At 47.2% G+C, this 25710-nt stretch overlaps 1 protein-coding gene across 2 annotated transcripts in view; it reads left to right on the top strand.

Moving 5' to 3' along the window:
- FSTL5 (follistatin like 5) overlaps positions 1 to 25710 on the top strand; it is a 2973258-nt gene that overhangs the window by 300186 nt on the left and 2647362 nt on the right. For both annotated transcript variants that reach the window (XM_086962384.1, XM_086962383.1), the window contains exon 2: positions 4578 to 4716. In XM_086962384.1, the coding sequence (XP_086818510.1) occupies positions 4579 to 4716 (138 nt within the window). In that variant the 5' untranslated portion in view covers position 4578. The remainder of the gene's footprint in view (positions 1 to 4577; positions 4717 to 25710) is intronic.

Genomic DNA, 25710 nt, shown 5'->3' with positions numbered 1-25710 from the left:
CCAGGGAGGTGCCAGCACCTCCCCAGACAAGCAGATGTGTATTGAGACAGGGAGGGCTGCATCAGCAGATGCTTTTTGAGACACTGCCAGGGGCACACAAGGTGCTCCATGCATAGCCCAGATCAAACCAGTTTCTGGGGCACTCAAGCCCCGCTCTGGTGCGAAACTGGACAAAGGGAAAGGGGTGTAACCACCCCCTTCCTAGGTCCACCCATAGGAGGGATGTAGGCAGGTAATCCAGCCCCTTAGCTTAGTATAAGTATAGGAGCTGTGTCCCCTGGACTTTAGATTATCCTGGAAAGAAACTTTGATACAGAACTCTTGGACCTTCAACATTCTATTCTGACTAGAAGACGAAAGACATCTCCCTTGTGGTCAAGGAGTGACCACCCTGTGCAAACAGGTACCACCAGTAACTTGCGAGTCTGCTTTGTTGATGTTTCCGGCAGAACCCAAAGACTCAGCAACACAGAAACTGGACTCTCAGACTTCGCTAACTCTGACCCACATCCATAGCAAAGCTGAGGCCCGTGGCAGACATGAGAGACATGGGACCGGACACCCTGGACATCCTGAATTTTGCTAACAGATTGACTACCAAGGTACCCTTGCAGTTGTGCATTTGGGATATAAGAAGCCCCAAACTCGAGCGCCATTTGCACTGAAGCTGAGCCCTCCACACTCCACGAGTACTGCGTGGGACCCACTCTTGAATTTCAGCTAGATGTGTCTTCCTGGTTCATTGTCCATTGGCTAGTGAGCCCCCTGAAGATTTTCCTTTCAAACTAATCTACTTTCTTAGTTGCTCTGGGCTTTCTCCAGCTTCCCTTTAAAGGAGAAGCGCCACAGACCTTGCTGGTCTGCAGCAGAGCTAATCTTGTCATCCCGCTTGAGTTTGCAGTTGCCAAGGCTTGTTAGGTCCAATCCGGATACTGACACTGCAGTCAACTATATCCTTTGTGGAACAGCTGGAATCCAGCGCCTGGTCATCGTCGATGCTTACTGGACCTCGTGGCTGAAGAGCCAAGTTTACCTTCTTCACCTTCAAGCATGCGACATCGCCTGGTTTTTTCCTGGTTCCTCCTGGTCACTGGCTAGTGACCCAGAGTCTGTCCCATCTGCTTTCAGGTTCTTCACATCACTGATCCACCCTTGGATCCACCCGGACAATTTTCCTCTGGTCGCCTGCAGCACTTCTTTGCAGCTCTCCATAGGAAACGACAACAAAACCCGACACTAAAAGGCACCTATGCACCCGGCTTCCCTGAGTGAGGTAACACAGGTATTCCGGTGCTCCTGTGGGTCTTGACTCTTGAAGTGTCCTAGACTAAAGGGGTTTTATCGTAGTCCATCTGGAAGTGTCCTTAAACAGTAACTTTGTAACTTCTACGTTTCCCATTATAAGTCAACGGTAACTCGAGACTGTGTTTAGACACTGCACGCGTCTCCCGTGGGCCTTCTACTTCCTAACCTTTGGTTGTTTAGTGTAGTACCAGCGATTCTACAGACCCTCGGCCTGCTGTCTAACGCTCATGTGGTTCTTATACCACTTCTTTAGTGTATGGTTTGTGAGGCCCCTAGGGCTTAACTGTATTTGTGCAACTTATCATATGCTAATTGAGTAACTTGTGATGTACTTTTACCTCTGACCTCATAAAGAGTGCAGAGGGGTTGTGTTTAGAATAAATACATATATATTTGATATACACCTTGTGTGGTGTCCTTTCATTTGGTATTCAAGGGATTATAATTGGTAAAACAGATTGCTTCACATGCTCTCTGAAGTCTTAGCCTATGACTGCTGGTCCATGCAACCACTAGGATAGGTTGTCTACAAGGTTGACTTTACAACCACCAACATTAAGGGTTGATTAGACTGGTGCAAGGTGCCCACTATAATAGTGGAAATCATATGCCAGGCTAACTTCTCACATAGGCCATCCCCAATGGTTTCCTCAGTTCACTGGGAAGGGATCATAGAGAAAGCCCCCACAGTAAATTACTACTGAGAGATCTAGAGGAATGGGTAAATAACAACAATCTGCTCCCATTCTACCAGACTGGCTTCAGGAAAAACAGTGCAACAACAGACAACATCATGGCCCTGGCCTACCTCTCAAAATGTGCTGTGAAAGTCAAGCAGCTGCCACTGTTTTGCTGTTTCATCGACTACTGCACGGCTTTTGACAGAGTTGATAGGGGAAAACTTTGAAGAAAACTGTCATCCTGGGTGGCACCTCCTAAGCTACTGAAGGACATCATGTCCCTTCATGAGGAGACTTGGGTACAAGTCAAGATAAGTCCCACAGCTCTATCAACAAAAGTGGAAACCGACAACGGACTGAAGCAGGGTTGTGTCCTGGCCCCCTTCTATTCAATCTTTATACAGCAGACATGGGGGCAGCCCTGAAAGAAGCACATTTAGTTCCCCCAAGACTGGGCAAGGCGAGACTTGCAATCCTACAGTACGCAGATGACACCGTAGTCATGGACCACACAAGGGTAGGTCTCCAAAGAGCCCTTAAAGAGCTGGGGAAGTACAACAAGGAAAATCACCTGACAGTTAATCAAGGTAAAACAAAGATAATGATATTTGGCAGATACCCGCACAAAAAACAAGCAGTTTGGAAGATTGGAGACCAGCAAATTGGGACCACCGTAGCCTACAACTATCTCAGAGTTTGGCTCAATGAGAGGGCAACATCGGCAGCTCACACAAAACATCTAACTGCGAAAATCAATAGAGTAATTTTTTTAATAAAACGACTGAGCCAATGTCTGACCAGCCCCACAGCCGAACCCATACAAAAGGTCCTCAGGGCAAAACTAATTCCAGCCATTAACTATGGACACCTGGCATTTCCAGGAGCTCTAGACATACTCATAGCTGCAGTGCAGCTCAAAGCCCACAAGATCGTGCTGCAAGCACCCAGGAATGCTAGAAATATGAGATTACGGCTGGAACTAGGGCTTGCCAGACCGGAACTGGCCCTCCAGGGAGACTTAATAAAGTATTACATTGGAGTCCTTAAAGCACCCCACAACTCCCTAAAACAACATTTGGCAACAATCTTCAAAGAAGAGGTCTCCCCCTGGCACACCAAGCTGGACAAAGCAATAGAGCCACTAAACATAGATCGAAACAGTCTTCCCCTAACAGAAATCTTGCACAATGCCTGGTTGAACACCATGAGACAGCAGGTCCGCTCCATTTCTTATGAAAAAGATCTAACCGCACTCCGAAATAACAACTATACAAAGGCATTGGACGAATCTTACATCCTGGGGAAAGTCCAACCATCCTTACGGAAGCACTAGGGGCCCTGGCCCACAAGAAAATTCTGTTCATGAGGCTAACGGTCCTCAGAATTTGGGACTTTAATCCAGCATGGGCACGATCAGATAAAGCCATTTCATGTCACCTATGTAACTACCAACGGGAATCTTGGCTCCATTTATTGTGTTGTTGTCCGAAACTCATCAATGAACGACAGAGGCTTCTCCGTCCCATCCTACGAGCCCAAGGTATCAGAACTTGCAAGGAGGCATCAGATTAGTGCTTCTCGGTAACAAAAACACACCATCTTGCAAGAGTAGCAAAATTGATTTTTCAAATCAGACAAGCTCTAGGTGCTATAGAACTAAAAAAAGGTCTGTCCTCAAGCTCTCAAAAGCAGAGTTGATAAACGCGTAAACTAATGGCTTCCCTCAAACACCAAGGGCAAAGAAGAGGCTACTTACCACTTCGAGTGCTCTGCCTGGAACCCAGCCACATCAAAATTAAGAACCAGGATAGAAAGCTGAAAGTTCCATGCAACACAAGATTGACTGTTGGAATGTTTTTTTTCCACAGGAGGCACAGGGAGGGGGGTGGAAAGGGTGGGTGGGGTTCTAATTTTATCTTTTTTTGCTGTAATGATTTTAATCAATCGAACAGTTTAATAAATCAATCAATCAATCAATACTTAATACACCTGCCTCCTTTTCCCACAAAAGGAATCTCTTTGCACAAATGCATTTCAGGCTGAGTCGGAGACTTCATATATGCTTATAAACTCTTTCTTCGGCAGAGACCTAGGAGTGCTCATTTATTTCAATGACTTGAAGGTATCTTAAACGGCCAACATAAGAGGGAAGGTCCAGTTAGCTCGCTTATACATAAAATATACAAGTTTGTAGGTGACATGGTAATGTATTGGTGTGATGAGAGTATGTGGGAGTTTTTATGATGTGTATGGCCTGATAAGGAATTTATTCCATAGTGTTTTGGAAACATATATTATGGTTGCATCATAAAATAATGATTACCGACAGATCACAACTTTCATTCTAATATCGTTTTGCGGTCTTAGACTGCCTCATAATTGACTCGTTCTTGTGCATTCATGTTCTGTTTGTTTTGGTTGGTACATGTAACTTTCAGAACAACTCTTGACAATGTGTCAAGACTGCTGATTGGTCCCAACTTGATGTACAGTCGAGCTAATAAATGGGCCTTGTGCATAAAAAGAGTTGTCTTTTAATTTTGTTTGCAGTTATAGATAATGCTAATGCATATATTATTTTCCCTTTCACAGGATGAGATCAGTAAGGATGCAGAAATGGTGGTCAGCTGTCGTGTGCCTGGGATGCATTATTTGGGTAGTGGAAGGAAAGCCAGCCTTCGATGGATATGGGATTAAACCTTACCAGCCCTTCTTGAGATTGCGGCACAAGGTATCAAACATTCTCCTCTTTTAAAAAGTTGGTATGATGCATAATGAAAATAAGACCTCACTGTGTGATTATTAATAGCGGACCAAAATCAGTTGCTCGTATCTAAATATATTTGTATGTATACCGAGTATAGAAAGGACTGTGAATTTACAAATCAATTTTTTCCATACATATATAAGGTCAGTGTTATTTTCCTTGTTTTGCATGTGAAAGGCATTTCTGGCTGTTTCTGTCCTGCAAACAGGACTTTTACAGACCAGAAAAAGACCAATATGGTCAATCCCTTTTTTGTTAAGAGTGAATGTTTATCATCTCCAGCATCTCTTGCATTAATGATCACTAATGGAAGATTCCAGGACATACTGAAATGTGGCTTGGCACTTATCAACCTTCAAGATGGCTGTGTGCGATAGACACTAGTTTACCATCACCTTAACCGATTGAAGAGAGCAATATCATGCTGTTGCAGAGCGTCACAGTGGCTGTTGCTTTCTGCATTACCTTGTATGTGTACCTTTCTCCGCAAGAACTGCTTTAGAGATTGAAATCGTCAAGTCAAGTTCAATCTTTATTTCGTTGCATTGCAACATAAAAGATAACAATAAAATATACAGTTCATAGTAAAATGTACAACAGTATAGAAACCTTCAATTCATTCATTATAATGAGCACCCTATATAAACTACATTGCATCTGCATTTCATCATATTTAACACATTCACCTGCATTTCATCATATTTGGACACATAAATTTACAGTTTCGGGTTTGGCACAGAGTTAAATAAGTATTAAAATGTTTAAAAGCAGTAGAAAAGTTAAAAAGACATTAAATTGAATTGTAACAGCCAAGATTAAAAAAGTACACTGCCTAGGCATTATTCATGGTTAAGGAAAGTCCAAATGAACAGTTTTTCATAGTTAAAATGAAAGATATAATTTCCTTCTAATAAAATAAGCGGACAATAGAAATTTATGTAATGTAATGTAATGTAATGTAATGTAAAATGTAATGTAATGTAAAAATTACTTATAAAGCGCGGCATTCACCGGACGGTTTCTTGGCGCTATTCACTTTATTCAACAAGAGGCAGGGAGCGGGGGGAGAGGAAATTATGAATAAATGCCATGGAAGAGGTGGGTTTTTAGGAGAGATCTGAAATGAAGGTGAGAGGAGGAGAGTCTCAGTTCCAGTGGCAGTGAGTTCCAGAATGAGGGTGCCAGAAAGGAGAATCTGAGACCTCCGTGTTTTTTGCGCTTGAAGCGGGGAGTTTGAAGGAGCGCAAGATGAGAGGAACGGAGGTTCCTGGAGGGGGTATAAGGGTGCAGGAGGGAAGAAATAAAGGAGGGACCGGTGCCGGCTAGAGATTTATGAGTCAGGCAGCCAAGTTTGAACTTGCAGCGCTCCGAAACAGGGAGCCAGTGGAGGGCCTTGAGAAGGGGACGGACGTGTTGATGTTTTGGTTGGTGGTAGATAAGGCGAGCTGCCTGATTCTGAATCAGCTGCAATCTGCTGATTAGGTATTGTGGGATGCCAACATACAGGGCGTTGGCGTAGTCGATCCGAGAGATGACTAACGCCAGCAGTGCCAAGGTGAGGGCTTCAGTGGTCAGGAAGTGGGCGATTTTCCGGATCTTCCGGAGCTGAAAAAAACAAGAGGACACAGTGGCACTGACCTGGTGCTTCATAGAGAGGTCTTGGGAGATGTAAATCCCGAGGCTTTTCACTTTGTCCGCAGGTTGGGGGGGGGGGGCGAGGGAAAGGGGCCAGAAGGTGGAGTTCCAGGGGTTGGATGAGCCTCCGACAAGAATGAGCTCCGTCTTGTCGGGATTGAGTTTGAGATGGTGAGTGCTCATCCAGTTACTGATATGGCAGAGGGTGGATTGGAAATCTTGAGCCGCTTCGTCCGAGGAGTCGAGATTGAAAACGAGCTGTATGTCATCTGCATAATTAAATGCAGTGACATTCCTACCGCGGAGGGAGTGGATCAAGGGGGTGAGGTAAAGGTTAAAAAGAAGGGGTGACAGGGATGAACCCTGCGGCACACCGCAGGTGAATCTCGTCCGGTTTGCTGTGAACTGGGAAAGACGGACTGATTGATGGCGGTCCGCAAGGAAGGAACAAACCCAGTTAAGGGCCATCCCGCTGATGCCTGCCTCTTTGACACGGTCGACTAAGATGGTGTGATCGACCGTGTCAAAGGCCGCTGACAGATCTAAGAGCACCAGGGCTTGGCTGATGTTGGAGTCAGCGCCTCTGCGAAGTTCCTCCATAACAGAGAGGATAACCGCCTCTGTCGAGTGGGCAGGTCTAAACCCAGCTTGCTGGGATTCTAGAAAATTGGAGTCCTCGATGAAGGAGCTGAGGACGCTGGTCACATGCGTTTCAAGTACCTTGCTCAGGTAAGGCAGAAGGGAAATGGGGCGGAAGTTGCCCAAGACCGAGGAATCGGCGTTGGGTTTCTTTAATATGGGGACCACTTCGGCGTTCTTGAACTGGCTGGGGACCACGCCGAGCAGGAGAGAGTTGTTCAAGAGGGCCAATGGAGGGCCGGGGCAGGTCGAAAAAGCGGTCCGGAGAATGGCCGGAGGGCAGCAGTCTGTGGGGGAACCGGATGAGACTTTGTGGAGTAGGGGGAAGAAATCTACTTCGGGAATAGGGGGGAGCTGGGTCAGGGAGCGAGAATTGAGAAAAGGAGCGGCCTCTGGGAGGGACATTGCTGGGGCTCCAGAGGAGATACTGTTTTTGATTTTGCTGATTTTGTCTATGAAGAAATGGTTGAGGGAATCACAGAGTGCCTGAGAGGGGAGGGGTTTGATGGTCACCCTATCCGGGTGTGAAAGTTCCTCCACAATAGCAAAAATATCTTTAGATTTTTGCGCGGAGTTGAGAATTTTTGTGGAGAAGTAGGCAGATTTAGCAGCTGAGATTGCGAGTTTGTATTCTCCAGATAATTTTAGGAAGTGGGCTTTTTCTAGAGGGTCGTAATTTCGGCGCCAGCGACGCTCGGCTTGGCGAAGTCCAAGTTTTAGAGATTTGAGACTGTCGGAAAACCAGCGATGTGCGTCGTGAGGGCGCTTGGTTCGAATAGATTTAAGGGGGGCGACTTTGTCGCTAGCAGTTTCCAGCCAGTCGATGAGTGCGGCTTCCTGAAAGTCTGGGGGACCTACGCCGGGCGGGGCCGAAGATGTTAGAGAGGAGAGAAAGAGGTCGAGGTCTGCTTTATTCCAGTTGCGGGCCAGGAGGCTAGGGCCTCGACTACGGGGGGGCGGTGGGGGGACCAGAAGAAGGAAAGAGATTAAGAAATGGTCCGACCAATGGCAAGGATGGATCGTGAGTGATTTGATTTCAAGGTTGTAAGTCCAGACCTGATCTAGGGTGTGGCCTTTGGAATGAGTAGCAGTGTGGACATGTTGACGGCCATTGAGGCCGCTCAATAGATCAGCGAAAGCCAAAGAGTGGGGGCTTTTGTGTGGGTCCGATGGCCAGTAGTTAAAATCTCCTAAGACCAGGAGTTTGGAGTTGTTGAGTGTGAGCTGGGATAGTAGATCGCAAAAGAGGCAAGGGAAGTTGGGCATGGGTTGAGGGGGGCGGTATACCAGGACACAGGTAAGAGGGGACACCGAGGATTCGAGTCTGATAGCCAGGCAGTCAGCCTGGGGGATGGTGAGTAGAGAGAGGTAAGAGAATCTGAAAGAGAGTTTGATAATAGCGGCTACGCCGCCACCAGATTTGCCAGCTGGTCGGTTGGCTTGGAGAATGTAATACCCCGGAGGAATAGCTGCCAAGATGTCGGGGGAGGAGTCCTCGTTCAGCCAAGTCTCAGTTAGGAACAAGATGTCGGGGCGGTCTGAGTCCAGAAGGTGGTATATGTCGTGTTGGTGACTGACAAGAGACCGGGTGTTGAGGTATGCAACTGCTAGTTCCATGTTGACAGGGGCCTGAGCAAGCCTGGTTATAGAGGGTGGGAAGGAGGCAGTGTGTTCAGGGGTAATGGAGGATGAAAGGACCCTGAGCTCTGGAAAAACACTACGGGCGTTGAAGATCCCCAATTGGAGTAGTTTTGAGTGGCTGGAGGATTCCAACGGCCAGTGAGAGTGTAATGCAATCAGGTCCCTGGGAGCATAGGATGTGAGTTGGGCCCCTGCCGGCCGCGGACGGGCGCAGACGGGCTTGCCTTAGGCGCGCCTTCGGCGCGCAATCGTCGCGCCCGCTGCGCTCGTCCGCTGCGTTGCCGGGGGTGACACATGTTATATACCAATGAGAGAGGGGGTTGGGAGGGGGCGTGGCCTGCGCGAGTGGGCGTGGCCTAAGGCTCGCGGCGAGAAATGGCGGCAATAACAATTCAAGCACCTCACCCGCTGCAGCGATAGCTCCGCTGTGCGGGGGGTGTCAGGGCCAAATAGTGAAGATGTGCCAGGAGAGAGTGCAAGCAGTAAGTTTAAAATACACAATAAGCAGTTTTTTAAAATAGTGACAAAGAGCGCTGCTCCCGGCTGTGCCTCAGGAGAGCAAAGTGAGTATGGGAGTTGCGCTTGTGGTCAGCGCTTTAGTAGCAATCCTGGCGGAGGGGGCGTGGCCTGCGCAAGTGGGCGTGGCCTAAGGCTCGCGGCGAGAAATGGCGGCAATAACAATTCAAGCACCTCACCCGCTGCAGCGATAGCTCCGCTGTGCGGGGGGTGTCAGGGCCAAATAGTGAAGATGTGCCAGGAGAGAGTGCAAGCAGTAAGTTTAAAATACACAATAAGCAGTTTTTTAAAATAGTGACAAAGAGCGCTGCTCCCGGCTGTGCCTCAGGAGAGCAAAGTGAGTATGGGAGTTGCGCTTGTGGTCAGCGCTTTAGTAGCAATCCTGGCGGAGGGGGCGTGGCCTGCGCGAGTGGGCGTGGCCTAAGGCTCGCAGCGAGAAATGGCGGCAATAACAATTCAAGCACCTCACCGCTGCAGCGATAGCTCCGCTGTGCGGGGGGTGTCAGGGCCAAATAGTGAAGATGTGCCAGGAGAGAGTGCAAGCAGTAAGTTTAAAATACACAATAAGCAGTTTTTTAAAATAGTGACAAAGAGCGCTGCTCCCGGCTGTGCCTCAGGAGAGCAAAGTGAGTATGGGAGTTGCGCTTGTGGTCAGCGCTTTAGTAGCAATCCTGGCGGAGGGGGCGTGGCCTGCGCGAGTGGGCGTGGCCTAAGGCTCGCGGCGAGAAATGGCGGCAATAACAATTCAAGCACCTCACCCGCTGCAGCGATAGCTCCGCTGTGCGGGGGGTGTCAGGGCCAAATAGTGAAGATATGCCAGGAGAGAGTGCAAGCAGTAAGTTTAAAATACACAATAAGCAGTTTTTTAAAATAGTGACAAAGAGCGCTGCTCCCGGCTGTGCCTCAGGAGAGCAAAGTGAGTATGGGAGTTGCGCTTGTGGTCAGCGCTTTAGTAGCAATCCTGGCGGAGGGGGCGTGGCCTGCGCGAGTGGGCGTGGCCTAAGGCTCGCGGCGAGAAATGGCGGCAATAACAATTCAAGCACCTCACCCGCTGCAGCGATAGCTCCGCTGTGCGGGGGGTGTCAGGGCCAAATAGTGAAGATGTGCCAGGAGAGAGTGCAAGCAGTAAGTTTAAAATACACAATAAGCTGTTTTTTAAAATAGTGACAAAGAGCGCTGCTCCCGGCTGTGCCTCAGGAGAGCAAAGTGAGTATGGGAGTTGCGCTTGTGGTCAGCGCTTTAGTAGCAATCCTGGCGGAGGGGGCGAGCCTGCGCGAGTGGGCGTGGCCTAAGGCTCGCGGCGAGAAATGGCGGCAATAACAATTCAAGCACCTCACCCGCTGCAGCGATAGCTCCGTTGTGCGGGGGGTGTCAGGGCCAAATAGTGAAGATGTGCCAGGAGAGAGTGCAAGCAGTAAGTTTAAAATACACAATAAGCAGTTTTTTAAAATAGTGACAAAGAGCGCTGCTCCCGGCTGTGCCTCAGGAGAGCAAAGTGAGTATGGGAGTTGCGCTTGTGGTCAGCGCTTTAGTAGCAATCCTGGCGGAGGGGGCGTGGCCTGCGCGAGTGGGCGTGGCCTAAGGCTCTCGGCGAGAAATGGCGGCAATAACAATTCAAGCACCTCACCCGCTGCAGCGATAGCTCTGCTGTGCGGGGGGTGTCAGGGCCAAATAGTGAATATGTGCCAGGAGAGAGTGCAAGCAGTAAGTTTAAAATACACAATAAGCAGTTTTTTAAAATAGTGACAAAGAGCGCTGCTCCCGGCTGTGCCTCAGGAGAGCAAAGTGAGTATGGGAGTTGCGCTTGTGGTCAGCGCTTTAGTAGCAATCCTGGCGGAGGGGGCGTGGCCTGCGCGAGTGGGCGTGGCCTAAGGCTCGCGGCGAGAAATGGCGGCAATAACAATTCAAGCACCTCACCCGCTGCAGCGATAGCTCCGCTGTGCGGGGGGTGTCAGGGCCAAATAGTGAAGATGTGCCAGGAGAGAGTGCAAGCAGTAAGTTTAAAATACACAATAAGCAGTTTTTTAAAATAGTGACAAAGAGCGCTGCTCCCGGCTGTGCCTCAGGAGAGCAAAGTGAGTATGGGAGTTGCGCTTGTGGTCAGCGCTTTAGTAGCAATCCTGGCGGAGGGGGCGTGGCCTGCGCGAGTGGGCGTGGCCTAAGGCTCGCGGCGAGAAATGGCGGCAATAACAATTCAAGCACCTCACCCGCTGCAGCGATAGCTCCGCTGTGCGGGGGGTGTCAGGGCCAAATAGTGAAGATGTGCCAGGAGAGAGTGCAAGCAGTAAGTTTAAAATACACAATAAGCAGTTTTTTAAAATAGTGACAAAGAGCGCTGCTCCCGGCTGTGCCTCAGGAGAGCAAAGTGAGTATGGGAGTTGCGCTTGTCGTCAGCGCTTTAGTAGCAATCCTGGCGGAGGGGGCGTGGCCTGCGCGAGTGGGCGTGGCCTAAGGCTCGCGGCGAGAAATGGCGGCAATAACAATTCAAGCACCTCACCCGCTGCAGCGATAGCTCCGCTGTGCGGGGGTGTCAGGGCCAAATAGTGAAGATGTGCCAGGAGAGAGTGCAAGCAGTAAGTTTAAAATACACAATAAGCAGTTTTTTAAAATAGTGACAAAGAGCGCTGCTCCCGGCTGTGCCTCAGGAGAGCAAAGTGAGTATGGGAGTTGCGCTTGTGGTCAGCGCTTTAGTAGCAATCCTGGCGGAGGGGGCGTGGCCTGCGCGAGTGGGCGTGGCCTAAGGCTCGCGGCGAGAAATGGCGGCAATAACAATTCAAGCACCTCACCCGCTGCAGCGATAGCTCCGCTGTGCGGGGGGTGTCAGGGCCAAATAGTGAAGATGTGCCAGGAGAGAGTGCAAGCAGTAAGTTTAAAATACACAATAAGCAGTTTTTTAAAATAGTGACAAAGAGCGCTGCTCCCGGCTGTGCCTCAGGAGAGCAAAGTGAGTATGGGAGTTGCGCTTGTGGTCAGCGCTTTAGTAGCAATCCTGGCGGAGGGGGCGTGGCCTGCGCGAGTGGGCGTGGCCTAAGGCTCGCGGCGAGAAATGGCGGCAATAACAATTCAAGCACCTCACCCGCTGCAGCGATAGCTCCGCTGTGCGGGGGGTGTCAGGGCCAAATAGTGAAGATGTGCCAGGAGAGAGTGCAAGCAGTAAGTTTAAAATACACAATAAGCAGTTTTTTAAAATAGTGACAAAGAGCGCTGCTCCCGGCTGTGCCTCAGGAGAGCAAAGTGAGTATGGGAGTTGCGCTTGTGGTCAGCGCTTTAGTAGCAATCCTGGCGGAGGGGGCGTGGCCTGCGCGAGTGGGCGTGGCCTAAGGCTCGCGGCGAGAAATGGCGGCAATAACAATTCAAGCACCTCACCCGCTGCAGCGATAGCTCCGCTGTGCGGGGGGTGTCAGGGCCAAATAGTGAAGATGTGCCAGGAGAGAGTGCAAGCAGTAAGTTTAAAATACACAATAAGCAGTTTTTTAAAATAGTGACAAAGAGCGCTGCTCCCGGCTGTGCCTCAGGAGAGCAAAGTGAGTATGGGAGTTGCGCTTGTGGTCAGCGCTTTAGTAGCAATCCTGGCGGAGGGGGCGTGGCCTGCGCGAGTGGGCGTGGCCTAAGGCTCGCGGCGAGAAATGGCGGCAATAACAATTCAAGCACCTCACCCGCTGCAGCGATAGCTCCGCTGTGCGGGGGGTGTCAGGGCCAAATAGTGAAGATGTGCCAGGAGAGAGTGCAAGCAGTAAGTTTAAAATACACAATAAGCAGTTTTTTAAAATAGTGACAAAGAGCGCTGCTCCCGGCTGTGCCTCAGGAGAGCAAAGTGAGTATGGGAGTTGCGCTTGTGGTCAGCGCTTTAGTAGCAATCCTGGCGGAGGGGGCGTGGCCTGCGCGAGTGGGCGTGGCCTAAGGCTCGCGGCGAGAAATGGCGGCAATAACAATTCAAGCACCTCACCCGCTGCAGCGATAGCTCCGCTGTGCGGGGGGTGTCAGGGCCAAATAGTGAAGATGTGCCAGGAGAGAGTGCAAGCAGTAAGTTTAAAATACACAATAAGCAGTTTTTTAAAATAGTGACAAAGAGCGCTGCTCCCGGCTGTGCCTCAGGAGAGCAAAGTGAGTATGGGAGTTGCGCTTGTGGTCAGCGCTTTAGTAGCAATCCTGGCGGAGGGGGCGTGGCCTGCGCGAGTGGGCGTGGCCTAAGGCTCGCGGCGAGAAATGGCGGCAATAACAATTCAAGCACCTCACCCGCTGCAGCGATAGCTCCGCTGTGCGGGGGGTGTCAGGGCCAAATAGTGAAGATGTGCTAGGAGAGAGTGCAAGCAGTAAGTTTAAAATACACAATAAGCAGTTTTTTAAAATAGTGACAAAGAGCGCTGCTCCCGGCTGTGCCTCAGGAGAGCAAAGTGAGTATGGGAGTTGCGCTTGTGGTCAGCGCTTTAGTAGCAATCCTGGCGGAGGGGGCCTGGCCTGCGCGAGTGGGCGTGGCCTAAGGCTCGCGGCGAGAAATGGCGGCAATAACAATTCAAGCACCTCACCCGCTGCAGCGATAGCTCCGCTGTGCGGGGGGTGTCAGGGCCAAATAGTGAAGATGTGCCAGGAGAGAGTGCAAGCAGTAAGTTTAAAATACACAATAAGCAGTTTTTTAAAATAGTGACAAAGAGCGCTGCTCCCGGCTGTGCCTCAGGAGAGCAAAGTGAGTATGGGAGTTGCGCTTGTGGTCAGCGCTTTAGTAGCAATCCTGGCGGAGGGGGCGTGGCCTGCGCGAGTGGGCGTGGCCTAAGGCTCGCGGCGAGAAATGGCGGCAATAACAATTCAAGCACCTCACCCGCTGCAGCGATAGCTCCGCTGTGCGGGGGGTGTCAGGGCCAAATAGTGAAGATGTGCCAGGAGAGAGTGCAAGCAGTAAGTTTAAAATACACAATAAGCAGTTTTTTAAAATAGTGACAAAGAGCGCTGCTCCCGGCTGTGCCTCAGGAGAGCAAAGTGAGTATGGGAGTTGCGCTTGTGGTCAGCGCTTTAGTAGCAATCCTGGCGGAGGGGGCGTGGCCTGCGCGAGTGGGCGTGGCCTAAGGCTCGCGGCGAGAAATGGCGGTAATAACAATTCAAGCACCTCACCCGCTGCAGCGATAGCTCCGCTGTGCGGGGGGTGTCAGGGCCAAATAGTGAAGATGTGCCAGGAGAGAGTGCAAGCAGTAAGTTTAAAATACACAATAAGCAGTTTTTTAAAATAGTGACAAAGAGCGCTGCTCCCGGCTGTGCCTCAGGAGAGCAAAGTGAGTATGGGAGTTGCGCTTGTGGTCAGCGCTTTAGTAGCAATCCTGGCGGAGGGGGCGTGGCCTGCGCGAGTGGGCGTGGCCTAAGGTTCGAGGCGAGAAATGGCGGCAATAACAATTCAAGCACCTCACCCGCTGCAGCGATAGCTCCGCTGTGCGGGGGGTGTCAGGGCCAAATAGTGAAGATGTGCCAAGAGAGAGTGCAAGCAGTAAGTTTAAAATACACAATAAGCAGTTTTTTAAAATAGTGACAAAGAGCGCTGCTCCCGGCTGTGCCTCAGGAGAGCAAAGTGAGTATGGGAGTTGCGCTTGTGGTCAGCGCTTTAGTAGCAATCCTGGCGGAGGGGGCGTGGCCTGCCCGAGTGGGCGTGGCCTAAGGCTCGCGGCGAGAAATGGCGGCAATAACAATTCAAGCACCTCACCCGCTGCAGCGATAGCTCCGCTGTGCGGGGGGTGTCAGGGCCAAATAGTGAAGATGTGCCAGGAGAGAGTGCAAGCAGTAAGTTTAAAATACACAATAAGCAGTTTTTTAAAATAGTGACAAAGAGCGCTGCTCCCGGCTGTGCCTCAGGAGAGCAAAGTGAGTATGGGAGTTGCGCTTGTGGTCAGCGCTTTAGTAGCAATCCTGGCGGAGGGGGCGTGGCCTGCGCGAGTGGGCGTGGCCTAAGGCTCGCGGCGAGAAATGGCGGCAATAACAATTCAAGCACCTCACCCGCTGCAGCAATAGCTCCGCTGTGCGGGGGGTGTCAGGGCCAAATAGTGAAGATGTGCCAGGAGAGAGTGCAAGCAGTAAGTTTAAAATACACAATAAGCAGTTTTTTAAAATAGTGACAAAGAGCGCTGCTCCCGGCTGTGCCTCAGGAGAGCAAAGTGAGTATGGGAGTTGCGCTTGTGGTCAGCGCTTTAGTAGCAATCCTGGCGGAGGGGGCGTGGCCTGCGCGAGTGGGCGTGGCCTAAGGCTTGCGGCGAGAAATGGCGGCAATAACAATTCAAGCACCTCACCCGCTGCAGCGATAGCTCCGCTGTGCGGGGGGTGTCAGGGCCAAATAGTGAAGATGTGCCAGGAGAGAGTGCAAGCAGTAAGTTTAAAATACACAATAAGCAGTTTTTTAAAATAGTGACAAAGAGCGCTGCTCCCGGCTGTGCCTCAGGAGAGCAAAGTGAGTATGGGAGTTGCGCTTGTGGTCAGCGCTTTAGTAGCAATCCTGGCGGAGGGGGCGTGGCCTGCGCGAGTGGGCGTGGCCTAAGGCTCGCGGCGAGAAATGGCGGCAATAACAATTCAAGCACCTCACCCGCTGCAGCGATAGCTCCGCTGTGCGGGGGGTGTCAGGGCCAAATAGTGAAGATGTGCCAGGAGAGAGTGCAAGCAGTAAGTTTAAAATACACAATAAGCAGTTTTTTAAAATAGTGACAAAGAGCGCTGCTCCCGGCTGTGCCTCAGGAGAGCAAAGTGAGTATGGGAGTTGCGCTTGTGGTCAGCGCTTTAGTAGCAATCCTGGCGGAGGGGGCGTGGCCTGCGCGAGTGGGCGTGGCCTAAGGTTCGAGGCGAGAAATGGCGGCAATAACAATTCAAGCACCTCACCCGCTGCAGCGATAGCTCCGCTGTGCGGGGGGTGTCAGGGCCAAATAGTGAAGATGTGCCAAGAGAGAGTGCAAGCAGTAAGTTTAAAATACACAATAAGCAGTTTTTTAAAATAGTGACAAAGAGCGCTGCTCCCGGCTGTGCCTCAGGAGAGCAAAGTGAGTATGGGAGTTGCGCTTGTGGTCAGCGCTTTAGTAGCAATCCTGGCGGAGGGGGCGTGGCCTGCGCGAGTGGGCGTGGCCTAAGGCTCGCGGCGAGAAATGGCGGCAATAACAATTCAAGCACCTCACCCGCTGCAGCGATAGCTCCGCTGTGCGGGGGGTGTCAGGGCCAAATAGTGAAGATGTGCCAGGAGAGAGTGCAAGCAGTAAGTTTAAAATACACAATAAGCAGTTTTTTAAAATAGTGACAAAGAGCGCTGCTCCCGGCTGTGCCTCACAAATTTACTAATTCCGAACACATTTACTTGGCTGGTGTCCGTACGTAGGATCCTGCCAGCTTCCCTATGGGAAGTAGAGCCAATGTTACGGCACAAGGGGACTATCCATCTTTTCCTTGCCTTGCCGTAACTAGGGCAAAAAAACAGTATGTGAAAAATATCCTCCCTTTGGCAATTGGTGCACAAGCTACAATGGTCTTTATGAGTCTTTCCCCATCTTTTCTCAGTTGCCTTTATCCTCAACGTTCCATACCTAAATTTTAAAAATAGGGATTTGGCCAATGGAGGCTGGATTTCATCAAGAAATTGTTCGAATGATGCCTCATTTTTTGCCAAAAGAAATTTTTCAGTGAGAGGACCGTGTGTTCTTGTATACACAGAATCGTGGCTCACATATGACCAAAAAGTTAATTTAACAATTTTCTTGGAAGCTGAGTTTAGAGATCCAGGCTCGTTCCAAAAGTGTGTTAATCCGAGCTTGATTAGCCAGTTTTTTACATGCTTAAACCAAAAGATCTTACTGTCTCTATCAAGCTCAAGTACTTCCTTCAACCCATTTTTATAGTCAGATAATTCCAGGGTTGTCCATAATCTGACCCACAACAGCAATGGTCTCAATATAGCATGCTGATCTGTGTGTTTAATATTTAGGTCAAGGAATAAGGGTGTCAAGGGGGTATTAGTTGGAACTTTTAGTAGTCCCCTGAAGAATTTATTCTCTAGTACTTCAAAAGTGTTTTTTACATACTGGCCCCCAGATTTCCGCCCCATACAAAGAGGCAGATTGTACCTTGTATCTAAAAAGCTCTATTGCTGGAGTGACTGCCTTATTCACACTTTTATTATACCTCTGTGTTATTGGGAAACAGTTTTGTTTGAACACCAATTTTGATTTTTCCAATTGTGGGCCCCATCCCATTACAGAGTCTATCAAGACCCCCATGTAAGTAAAACTGTGCTCGTAGTCTAATTTTTGCCCATTTAACATTAAATTCCTTTTAAAAGTTTTGTGCGGGTTTAGTGCCATGTATTTAGTTTTTTTTATATTCATTTCTAATCCTTTATGGATACAGTACTGTTGGAACCTGTCTAATAGGATCTGTAGACCGCGTGGCGTTTGCAAAATTAAAATTATGTCGTCCGCGAAAAGGAGGGACGCAACACGTTCCCCTCCCAGTCGGGGCGAGTCGTTATCACAATTTTCCATGTAGGTTGCAATATCATTTACGTAAAGGGAGAAAAGCGTGGGGGCCAGAACACAGCCCTGTCGCACTCCCCTTTTTATGGGGATCGGGTCTGTGAGTTCCCCATTTGGGCCCCACCTAACCTTAGCGTAGTTCTCCTGATGCAAACCCATTACAAGTTTTAGTAATTCGCCTGGCAGCCCTTGCCTATTCAGGGTTTCCCAGAGTAGGTCGCGTGGAATTAGGTCAAATGCTGCTCGTAGGTCTACAAAGGTCACATACAAGTGACCTTTGCGGATGATGACATATTTCCAGTACAAGCAGCATAGCCTAAATACTTGGTCAATAGTACTTGTTTTATTTCTAAATCCCGCCTGATATTTAGATAAAATTGACTCCTCCTCCAACCATGAATTTATTCGATTTAGAATATGCCTGGCATATATCTTCTGCGTAATATCTAAAAGACTAATGGGGCGATAATTGGCTGGGTCGCCACGATCCCCTTTTTTGAAAATGGTAATAATTTCTGCGCCATTCCATGTGTCCGGAATGTGCTCACTAACCGCAACTATATTAAATAGATGGTTTAAATAGGGTGCCCAAACATCAATATTATACAGATACAGGTCACCAGGAATTCTATCAAGCCCTGGTGCCTTCCCTTTCTTTACTGTAGTAATTGCTGCCTCTGTTTCTATTACAGTGTGTACCGACCTGGGCGTACCTGCATCTTTATTTTCGCCAGTCCGTATTACTTTCAAACCACTAATCGCCATCATTCAGGCTGAGCCTTACCTTTTAACATTTGGAATGCCTGGCCCAGCTATTTCCATATGTGAGGATGCCATTGTTACTGTAATGCAAAGAGTGTAAAAGAGGCAAAATACTTTGTAATAAGCTATAAGTGACCATCTGCTGTTCCTGAACACAGCTAATTGCAAACAGAGGTGTACCAGACCCCTAATTGTAACCCTTTTTTAAGCTGACCGAGCACAGTCCTTAAACCCTACTCTATACAAGTCCATCCGTCTGATGTTTTCGCTGTTTCTTTCTTTTGAACTTCTATGTTATTGGTATCCAGTGGCCTAGCAAGGTCAGTTGGTACCTGGTTCGGAAAATCTCTTGTCACCCCCGGCAGTGTTGACACTTGTCACCGCCGCCTTGCAAAAATTGCAAAAATATGTTTAAAACACATATTTTTGCCATTTTGCCATTTTGTCACCCCCCTCAGTGATGACACCCGTGGCGCCCTGCACCCACCGCACCTCCCTTCCTACGTCACTGTCAACATCAGTTGTATCCTAACACCAGCTAACCAATCGTATGTTATTTTTATATAATGGCTCTCTCCTTTACATTTTGTACAAATATGTATGAAAGAGGTACTCAGTAGTCAACATATTAACAAGGCTAAAGCAAAATAAAAGCAGTTCTTTCAGGTGCATGGTTGCTTTGTGTGTTGAGTGGTGACGTGAAGGAGATGCAAGGAAGTGCATTCAGGAGAGAGCAAAAAGTGGGTGCTGAAGAGGAAAGAAAATTGAGGTTTAAGTTATGTAGATGGACGAGATGTGAAGAGAAAAGGGACATACATGTCTAACATAGAATATAGAGTGAAAATAACTTGGGTGGTTGAGACACTGCTGTGACTACCCCTTCCACAGTTATCAGTAATGTTTAATTCACGGTTTCACAATGTCAGAGTTACAACATTTTCAATATTAATTATTTGCAACAAAATCATTGTTGTTATTAATTTTTTTTTTTTTTTTGGAATTCAAACATTGCATTAATATAAATATATATTCCATGTATTATTCATCACAAACTCAGCATACAAGCAATAAGTATGGATATAAATACATATTTCATGCTATATAACTTAGACGATGTGCAGGAGATACGAAATTACAATAAACAGTTATCAGCAAGATGAAAAGAGAATACATACCATAAATTCAGTTGTCTTAAAAACAGATCGAAAATTAGCTAGTAAAGTGCAGAAAACGAAATGAGGGAGAAGAGGCCAAATGATTTAATCAAACCCTTTAAGCCTTCCCTGCTTCTTCAGGCAGGAAATGTTGTCCCCAGAGGTTTTCGAATGTCTTCACTTCCCCAGTTCATATTGCATATAACTGTTCACTAATTCTAATTTGCGTCATTTTTAGCCAGTCCTTCATTGTGGGGATCAACTGAGTTAGCCATTTTTTAAATAAGAGGGACCGAGCGACGAATGTTGTTATATACATACAAATTTTACCCATTTATCAGGTAGCCCCAGTGCTGGATCATATCCCAAAACTCTCAGCCATGTGGTTGAGGCAATATTCATCCTCAGTTGCCTTGCAAAGTTCTATAGGATTTCAACCCAGTATCCCTGAATGGATGAGCAGTGAGCTTTTACATGCTTCCAGTTGGCAGGAGATTGGCCTATGCATCGAAAACAGTTGCCTGGCACACTGGGGTTAATGTGTGTTAAAAAAGCCAGGGTTCTTTAAGGGAGCCATTTAGAAAAAAAAGCATTTTATGAAAGTTATCCCCCCTTAACACACTAAAATTCAGTGTATTAACTTCCTTCCTTCCTCATTGTATTTCTCATTTCCAGGCCTTCATATTTGTCCCGTTTATTTATCGCTTTTGGGTGAGGTCCGGGCCTTTAATAGCGGAGAGCATTATTTTCCATTCCCCTGGCTTTTTCAGTCCCCATCATCAATTTGATCACAGATTGCCTCTCTGCTACTGAGGATCCTGCCTAAATCTAGATTAGACAATATTTATTGAGTCTTCTAAATAAGCCCAGGAGCAGAAAGTCATTGTGTTGTTCGACTTCCGCTAAATTTTTCCATCTATCCCCCAACAGGAAATCCAAAATGGTCCTATATCCCACGTTTCCTCATTTTTGGAAGAGTATGGATTCAAGCTTTGCCCCAGGTTCAATATCTACTGCATCCAGGGGTGTCGCTGAATTAAACAGGGAATGGAATATCTCCAGTAAAGATCCCCACACTTCTGAAAGAATCACTTCAAGCTGTTTTAGCAAACTCTTTTGGGTAACTTAGAGGACTTAAGCACATCCAGAATATGAAAATCTTTCAAAATCAATTACATTAAATTATATGTAGCTTTGAATTAAACCCAGACATGTATTGTGCAAAATAATAATGTTTTTAGGGAGCACCAACCCTCCATCCTCTGTGGTTTGTATAAAGTACTACGCAATTCTGCCTGATTTGTTTTGCCAGATAAATGATGAAAACATGGACTCTCCTGATTTAAAAAAGGCGGCTGATAAAACACACGGAGTGGCCAGGAACAAGAAATTGAAGAATGGAAGGACTGACACTTTAGTCAGGGAGACTCTCCTGAGAATGGTCAACGGGAGCGAGTTCAAGCTAGAAAATAGATTTTGAACTTTTAAAAGGAGGGGAGCAAAATTAAGAGAGTACCGATCTTCAACATAAGAAGAGAACCTTATGCCTAGATAACGCTTCCAATGTGGATTGACACATGCTACCATAACCGAGTGTGAAACATTGGAGTTACAACCACACAATATTATTTCTATCTTCTTATTATTAATTGTATACCTTCCCAAGTCCTCCTATTGATCAAAAAGGTCAAAAACATTTTCTTGGGTCTCCTTCGTACGATCCAAAATTAACATGATATCAATGGCATGTAATTTTATCTTATCCATCTGTGAAAAAGGAGGATGGATACTATTGTTACCTTGAATCTCTCTGGCTAGTGGCATGATGAATAAGGCAAATAAAATAGAGGATAGCAGGCACCCCTGCCTTGTGCCGCACAACACCTTTATTTGCACCACTGCTACTGAGTTGAAGATAATACTGGCTACGACTTTACAGTACATTTTAGATACATAAGCCCTGTGATCTGGGTGGGATGGAATACCAAACGTGGTCAGAGTATTAAATAAGATTTCCTACACCGTGAGGTCAAAAGCTTATTCTGCATCTGGTAGAAACATCAAAGCTTGTAAGCTATTAACTACCAAATAATATAAAGCTTCCGCCAGATAGTGCGTATTTTTTCCCAACTGCCGGCCTGCAATGAAATTGTTCTGATCTGTATGGGTCAATCTGGAAGCTATTGAGTTAAATCTCTTGGCAAGCAGCTTTGTAATGATTCTATAATCTGTGTTTAGTAATATGATAGGGTGATTGGAGTTTGGATCCTCAGCATCCCTGCCTTTCTTCAAGAAACTTACAACAATCCCTTTAAAAAAGAGAAGGCGGTGTAATTCTCCTTTGTAGCATCATATTAGCAAGCAATAAAAGATAATCAACAAGAACATCTGAAAAAAGTTTTAAAAATGTCCCTGTAAATCCACCTGGGGCACAAGCTTTGCCGTTCTGAAGATTCTCGATAACCTCTATCAACTCCTCTTTAGAGAAGGGTTGAGACATGTCAGCTCCTTCTTCTGTAGTTAATGTTGGAATGCTGCAGTCTGTTACATTTCTGCCTAGGGAGAGTATGTCAATCGTCTGAGTTTGTGTATATATCTGTCTATAATGCTCTAACATAATTTCTCCCACCTTCTCTGGTTCCCCACTCCTAATCTCGAAGGTTGGACAATTCAAAGCGTTTATCCTGTTCTTGGTTGCTTGTTAACATGCCTGTCAGATTAGAAATTTCCCAGTAAAGTTTCTTTCCTCATAAACATTTTGAGAATCGGCCCGGCACAGCTTGGCGCTCTGTGCCTATTATGCTTTGCTCATTGCCGGTCTACCAATGTTGACAGTTTTTTATTAGCCCTTGATGAATTCTTTAAAACCCTGTCATAGCTCTGCTGCACCTTTTGTTCTAAAAATTTTAACTATTTTCTACATCCTTGCTCTTCCTCTAATGAATGCAGGCATTGCATCCGATACAATGCTCGGCAGTGCATCCTTATTATTAATCTTCGAAAATTCCCTTATCTTCCGTTTGAGAATTTGCACCTATCCTTCCTCCTGCAGATATTGTTTGTTAAGCACCCAACATCTGGGATGCACCGGGGGGGGGGGGGGGGGGGGCTTACCTACTACTATCTCAAGAATAATCATTGTGTGATCTGAAAACACATTAAGTATAGTGCTTTCAGATTTATAATTCAATGCTCTGAAGATTAGAAAAAAACCTATATGTGAAGAGTGTGGAATCTCCCTGGAAAGCAGGTGTATGTGATTTTTGTAGGACAGGCTGGCCTCCAGGGATCTACTAAAGCAAGTGTTTCCTGGAATTTCCTAATGACTTTCAAGGATTTTGGTTTTGTCTGTGTTTTTGCTTTAACTGAGGAGTCCACTTCAGTCCTGCAGCAAATTAAAATCACCCCTGATTATCAGTTCACCAGGATTTTGTAATAGCGATTGGAACAGGTCCTCGTATGGTGCAATAATATCTTCAACTGGGGCATAAAACGTGGCAAATGTTACAAGCCTTGACCATACCATCAAGCTACCCCAGCACCAGCAGCCCTCTTTATTGCTGGCACAGTTTACCACTTCAGCACCCGTCCCTTTCCCTAAAAAATAGCCATCCCATGGTGGGTGACTTGGGAAGACGAAAACCTTCTGTACGCTGCCCAGTTTTTAAACATCAAGAACGCTGACAGCTTTCCATCCAGGAGATGAGTCTCCTGAACCAAAATGACTGCTGGATTTTCGACTAGAAATCAACTTTCGATTGCCCATAATTTCTTAGTATTATTATGCCCATTTGTGTTAAAGGAGACTGCCTTCAGGGAGTTACTTATAGGCCCTCCCACACCTGCACATCAGAGTTGCTCCACCCCTATAGCAGCCTTTCACACAGGTGAAAACTCGACCCCCCCTTTAGCCCTATCTTTTTCTTGCAATAAATTAATGAGGAGGTGCATTTGGTGGTTTGCCCACCCTTCAAACTGAGTTAACGTTCTACTCTGCCACTATTAACGCTTGAGCTAAACAACTGCATGCTTGGATCCATTTTCATCAATCTTTTCACCCCAACCCTCTACCTTCTTCGTGCCCCCCCCAGTCATTGCTCCCTCACCCCCGCCCCTAAGCCATGGCGAGTGGTACGCCAGCACGCCTGACATGCTTCCCCACCCCTAAAAATCTTGCACCCTGACTTGTGCCCAGATCGAGAGGCTTGCCCCCGCCCCATCAGGGTACAGAGAAAGAGAGGTCCCAGCCCAACGAGGCACCAATCAGAAGTCATTCATTTATCTAAAGAGCTAACAACAACTGACAAAGCCAATAGTCCTGTGTGGTTTCTGGCATATGCCCATTGCCTGGATGTAATAACAGACTGCTCGGAGAGACACCAAAATATTGGTCGAGTTGCACACTTAGGGAATCACAAAAATGTAGTTTCCATGTTGAAGCCACTCCCTTTATTACATTGGCAATGACACTTTTATACCCCTCCCCCCTCCCCCACACACCTTTTTTCATCCCACTGCAAGCCCTGTTTGGACTTGGTGTGTTTACAAACTTTATCCTCTCTTAAGTTCTGCGCCCGGAAAGTAACCACATAATGTGCATTCTTGAAAGGTTTAGAATGTTGACAGAGTGGTGCAGATATGTTTCGGAAGGGAAACGCTTTCACTCCAATGCACATGATTAAAAATGCAAAGCAGAGAGCGCTTGCAGCTGAGGGCCTAAGATAACAAGGCATTGCATAAACTGGCTATAGGCGATATCCTACAGATGAACTTGCATGCGCCTGAAAATAATGAGCCCTTATCTGAAATTCTCTGACATGGGTGAGGCCTGGCCCAATAAAAACTGCTTGCCACTTCTCCCTAGAGCATGTTACACGGTCTGTTCTGCCTCAAAATCTCTGTCTTGTTACATGTCATAAAAGTTGACAATTTCCTTTAACGCTGTGCAAATAATGTACAAGGGCTGTTTGTGAAGGGAATACAAAACACAAGTCTTCCTTCTTAAGACAAGATTTTATTTTTCTTGTTCCAATCTCCTTTCCATGTTTTTTCCAATTTTGTGAAAACCTCCACGTGTCAATCACTTTGGGGCATATTATCAAGATACCGTTAAAATTATCGTTGGTTTAGCTGCAGAAAACTGCCGCTAAAGCGGTGATACTGGGCTTGATAATATGCCCTGTAGAATTCCAATAGAAGCTCATGTTCACACCAGAGCATGGACTTCTATTGGAATTCTCTCTGGCATATTATCAAGCGCATTATTGCCGCTTTAGCTGCAGTTTTCTGTCGCTAAATCAGCGATAATTTTAACGCTGTCCTTGTTATTATGCCCCAAAGTAAGGAAACAGACAGCATTTGGTTACCTCTCAGCATTTACAACCATGTTTCCGTCCATTACTGGTGTTGTTTGTACCTGCTGATCACCGGTGTTGTTTGTACCTGCTGTCAGCGGAATCACAGCTCTCTGGGATTGTCTTGTAATTTGGTTTGAATATATACCTCCTGCAGAGTGTTCACATCACATTTTTAAACACTTGGAGCATCTGGATGACCAAACCAAAGCCCAGGAACTATGACTGTAATACAGCCACGGTCCTGGTAGGGCGTGCCACCGGGCGGTGAGGTGGGGCGACGGAGGGGCAGGGTGAGGGGTTGTAAAATGCGGGAAACGGACGATTTCAGGTAAGTACTAAAAAAAAAAAAAAGAATTTTGTTGCGCGCGCTCCATCATCAAATATGAGGACGCGAGCGCAACAAAATTCTTTTTTTTTTTGGTACTTACCTGAAATCGTCTGTTTCCCACATTTTACAACTTCCCACCCTTCCCCTCCCCCGCCCCACGTTACCGCCAGGTGGCACGCCCTACACGGGCCGTGGCTGCTGTAATTGACAATTGGTTACTTGATATGTAAAATCACAGAATCGTAGAAAAACACACAGTGATGTAGGAATGACAGAAGTGGATGGAATGGAAAAACCTAAAGTGTGGGACAACAAGCAAGAAAATTAGAAAGCATAAGACAATTTTTGTGCTTGTTGGTAATCACACATGGAAATTTCAAAACAGCATTTTTTTAAATGATGGTGTATGTGCAAGAAGGTATACCTTCTGCACATAAAACAAT

The sequence above is a fragment of the Lissotriton vulgaris genome, chromosome 3_1 (genome assembly GCF_964263255.1).
Source record: "Lissotriton vulgaris chromosome 3_1, aLisVul1.2, whole genome shotgun sequence".
Classification (NCBI taxonomy): domain Eukaryota; kingdom Metazoa; phylum Chordata; class Amphibia; order Caudata; family Salamandridae; genus Lissotriton; species Lissotriton vulgaris.
The sequence above is the reverse complement of the archived record's forward strand: the minus strand, read 5'-3'. Positions and strand labels throughout refer to the sequence as shown.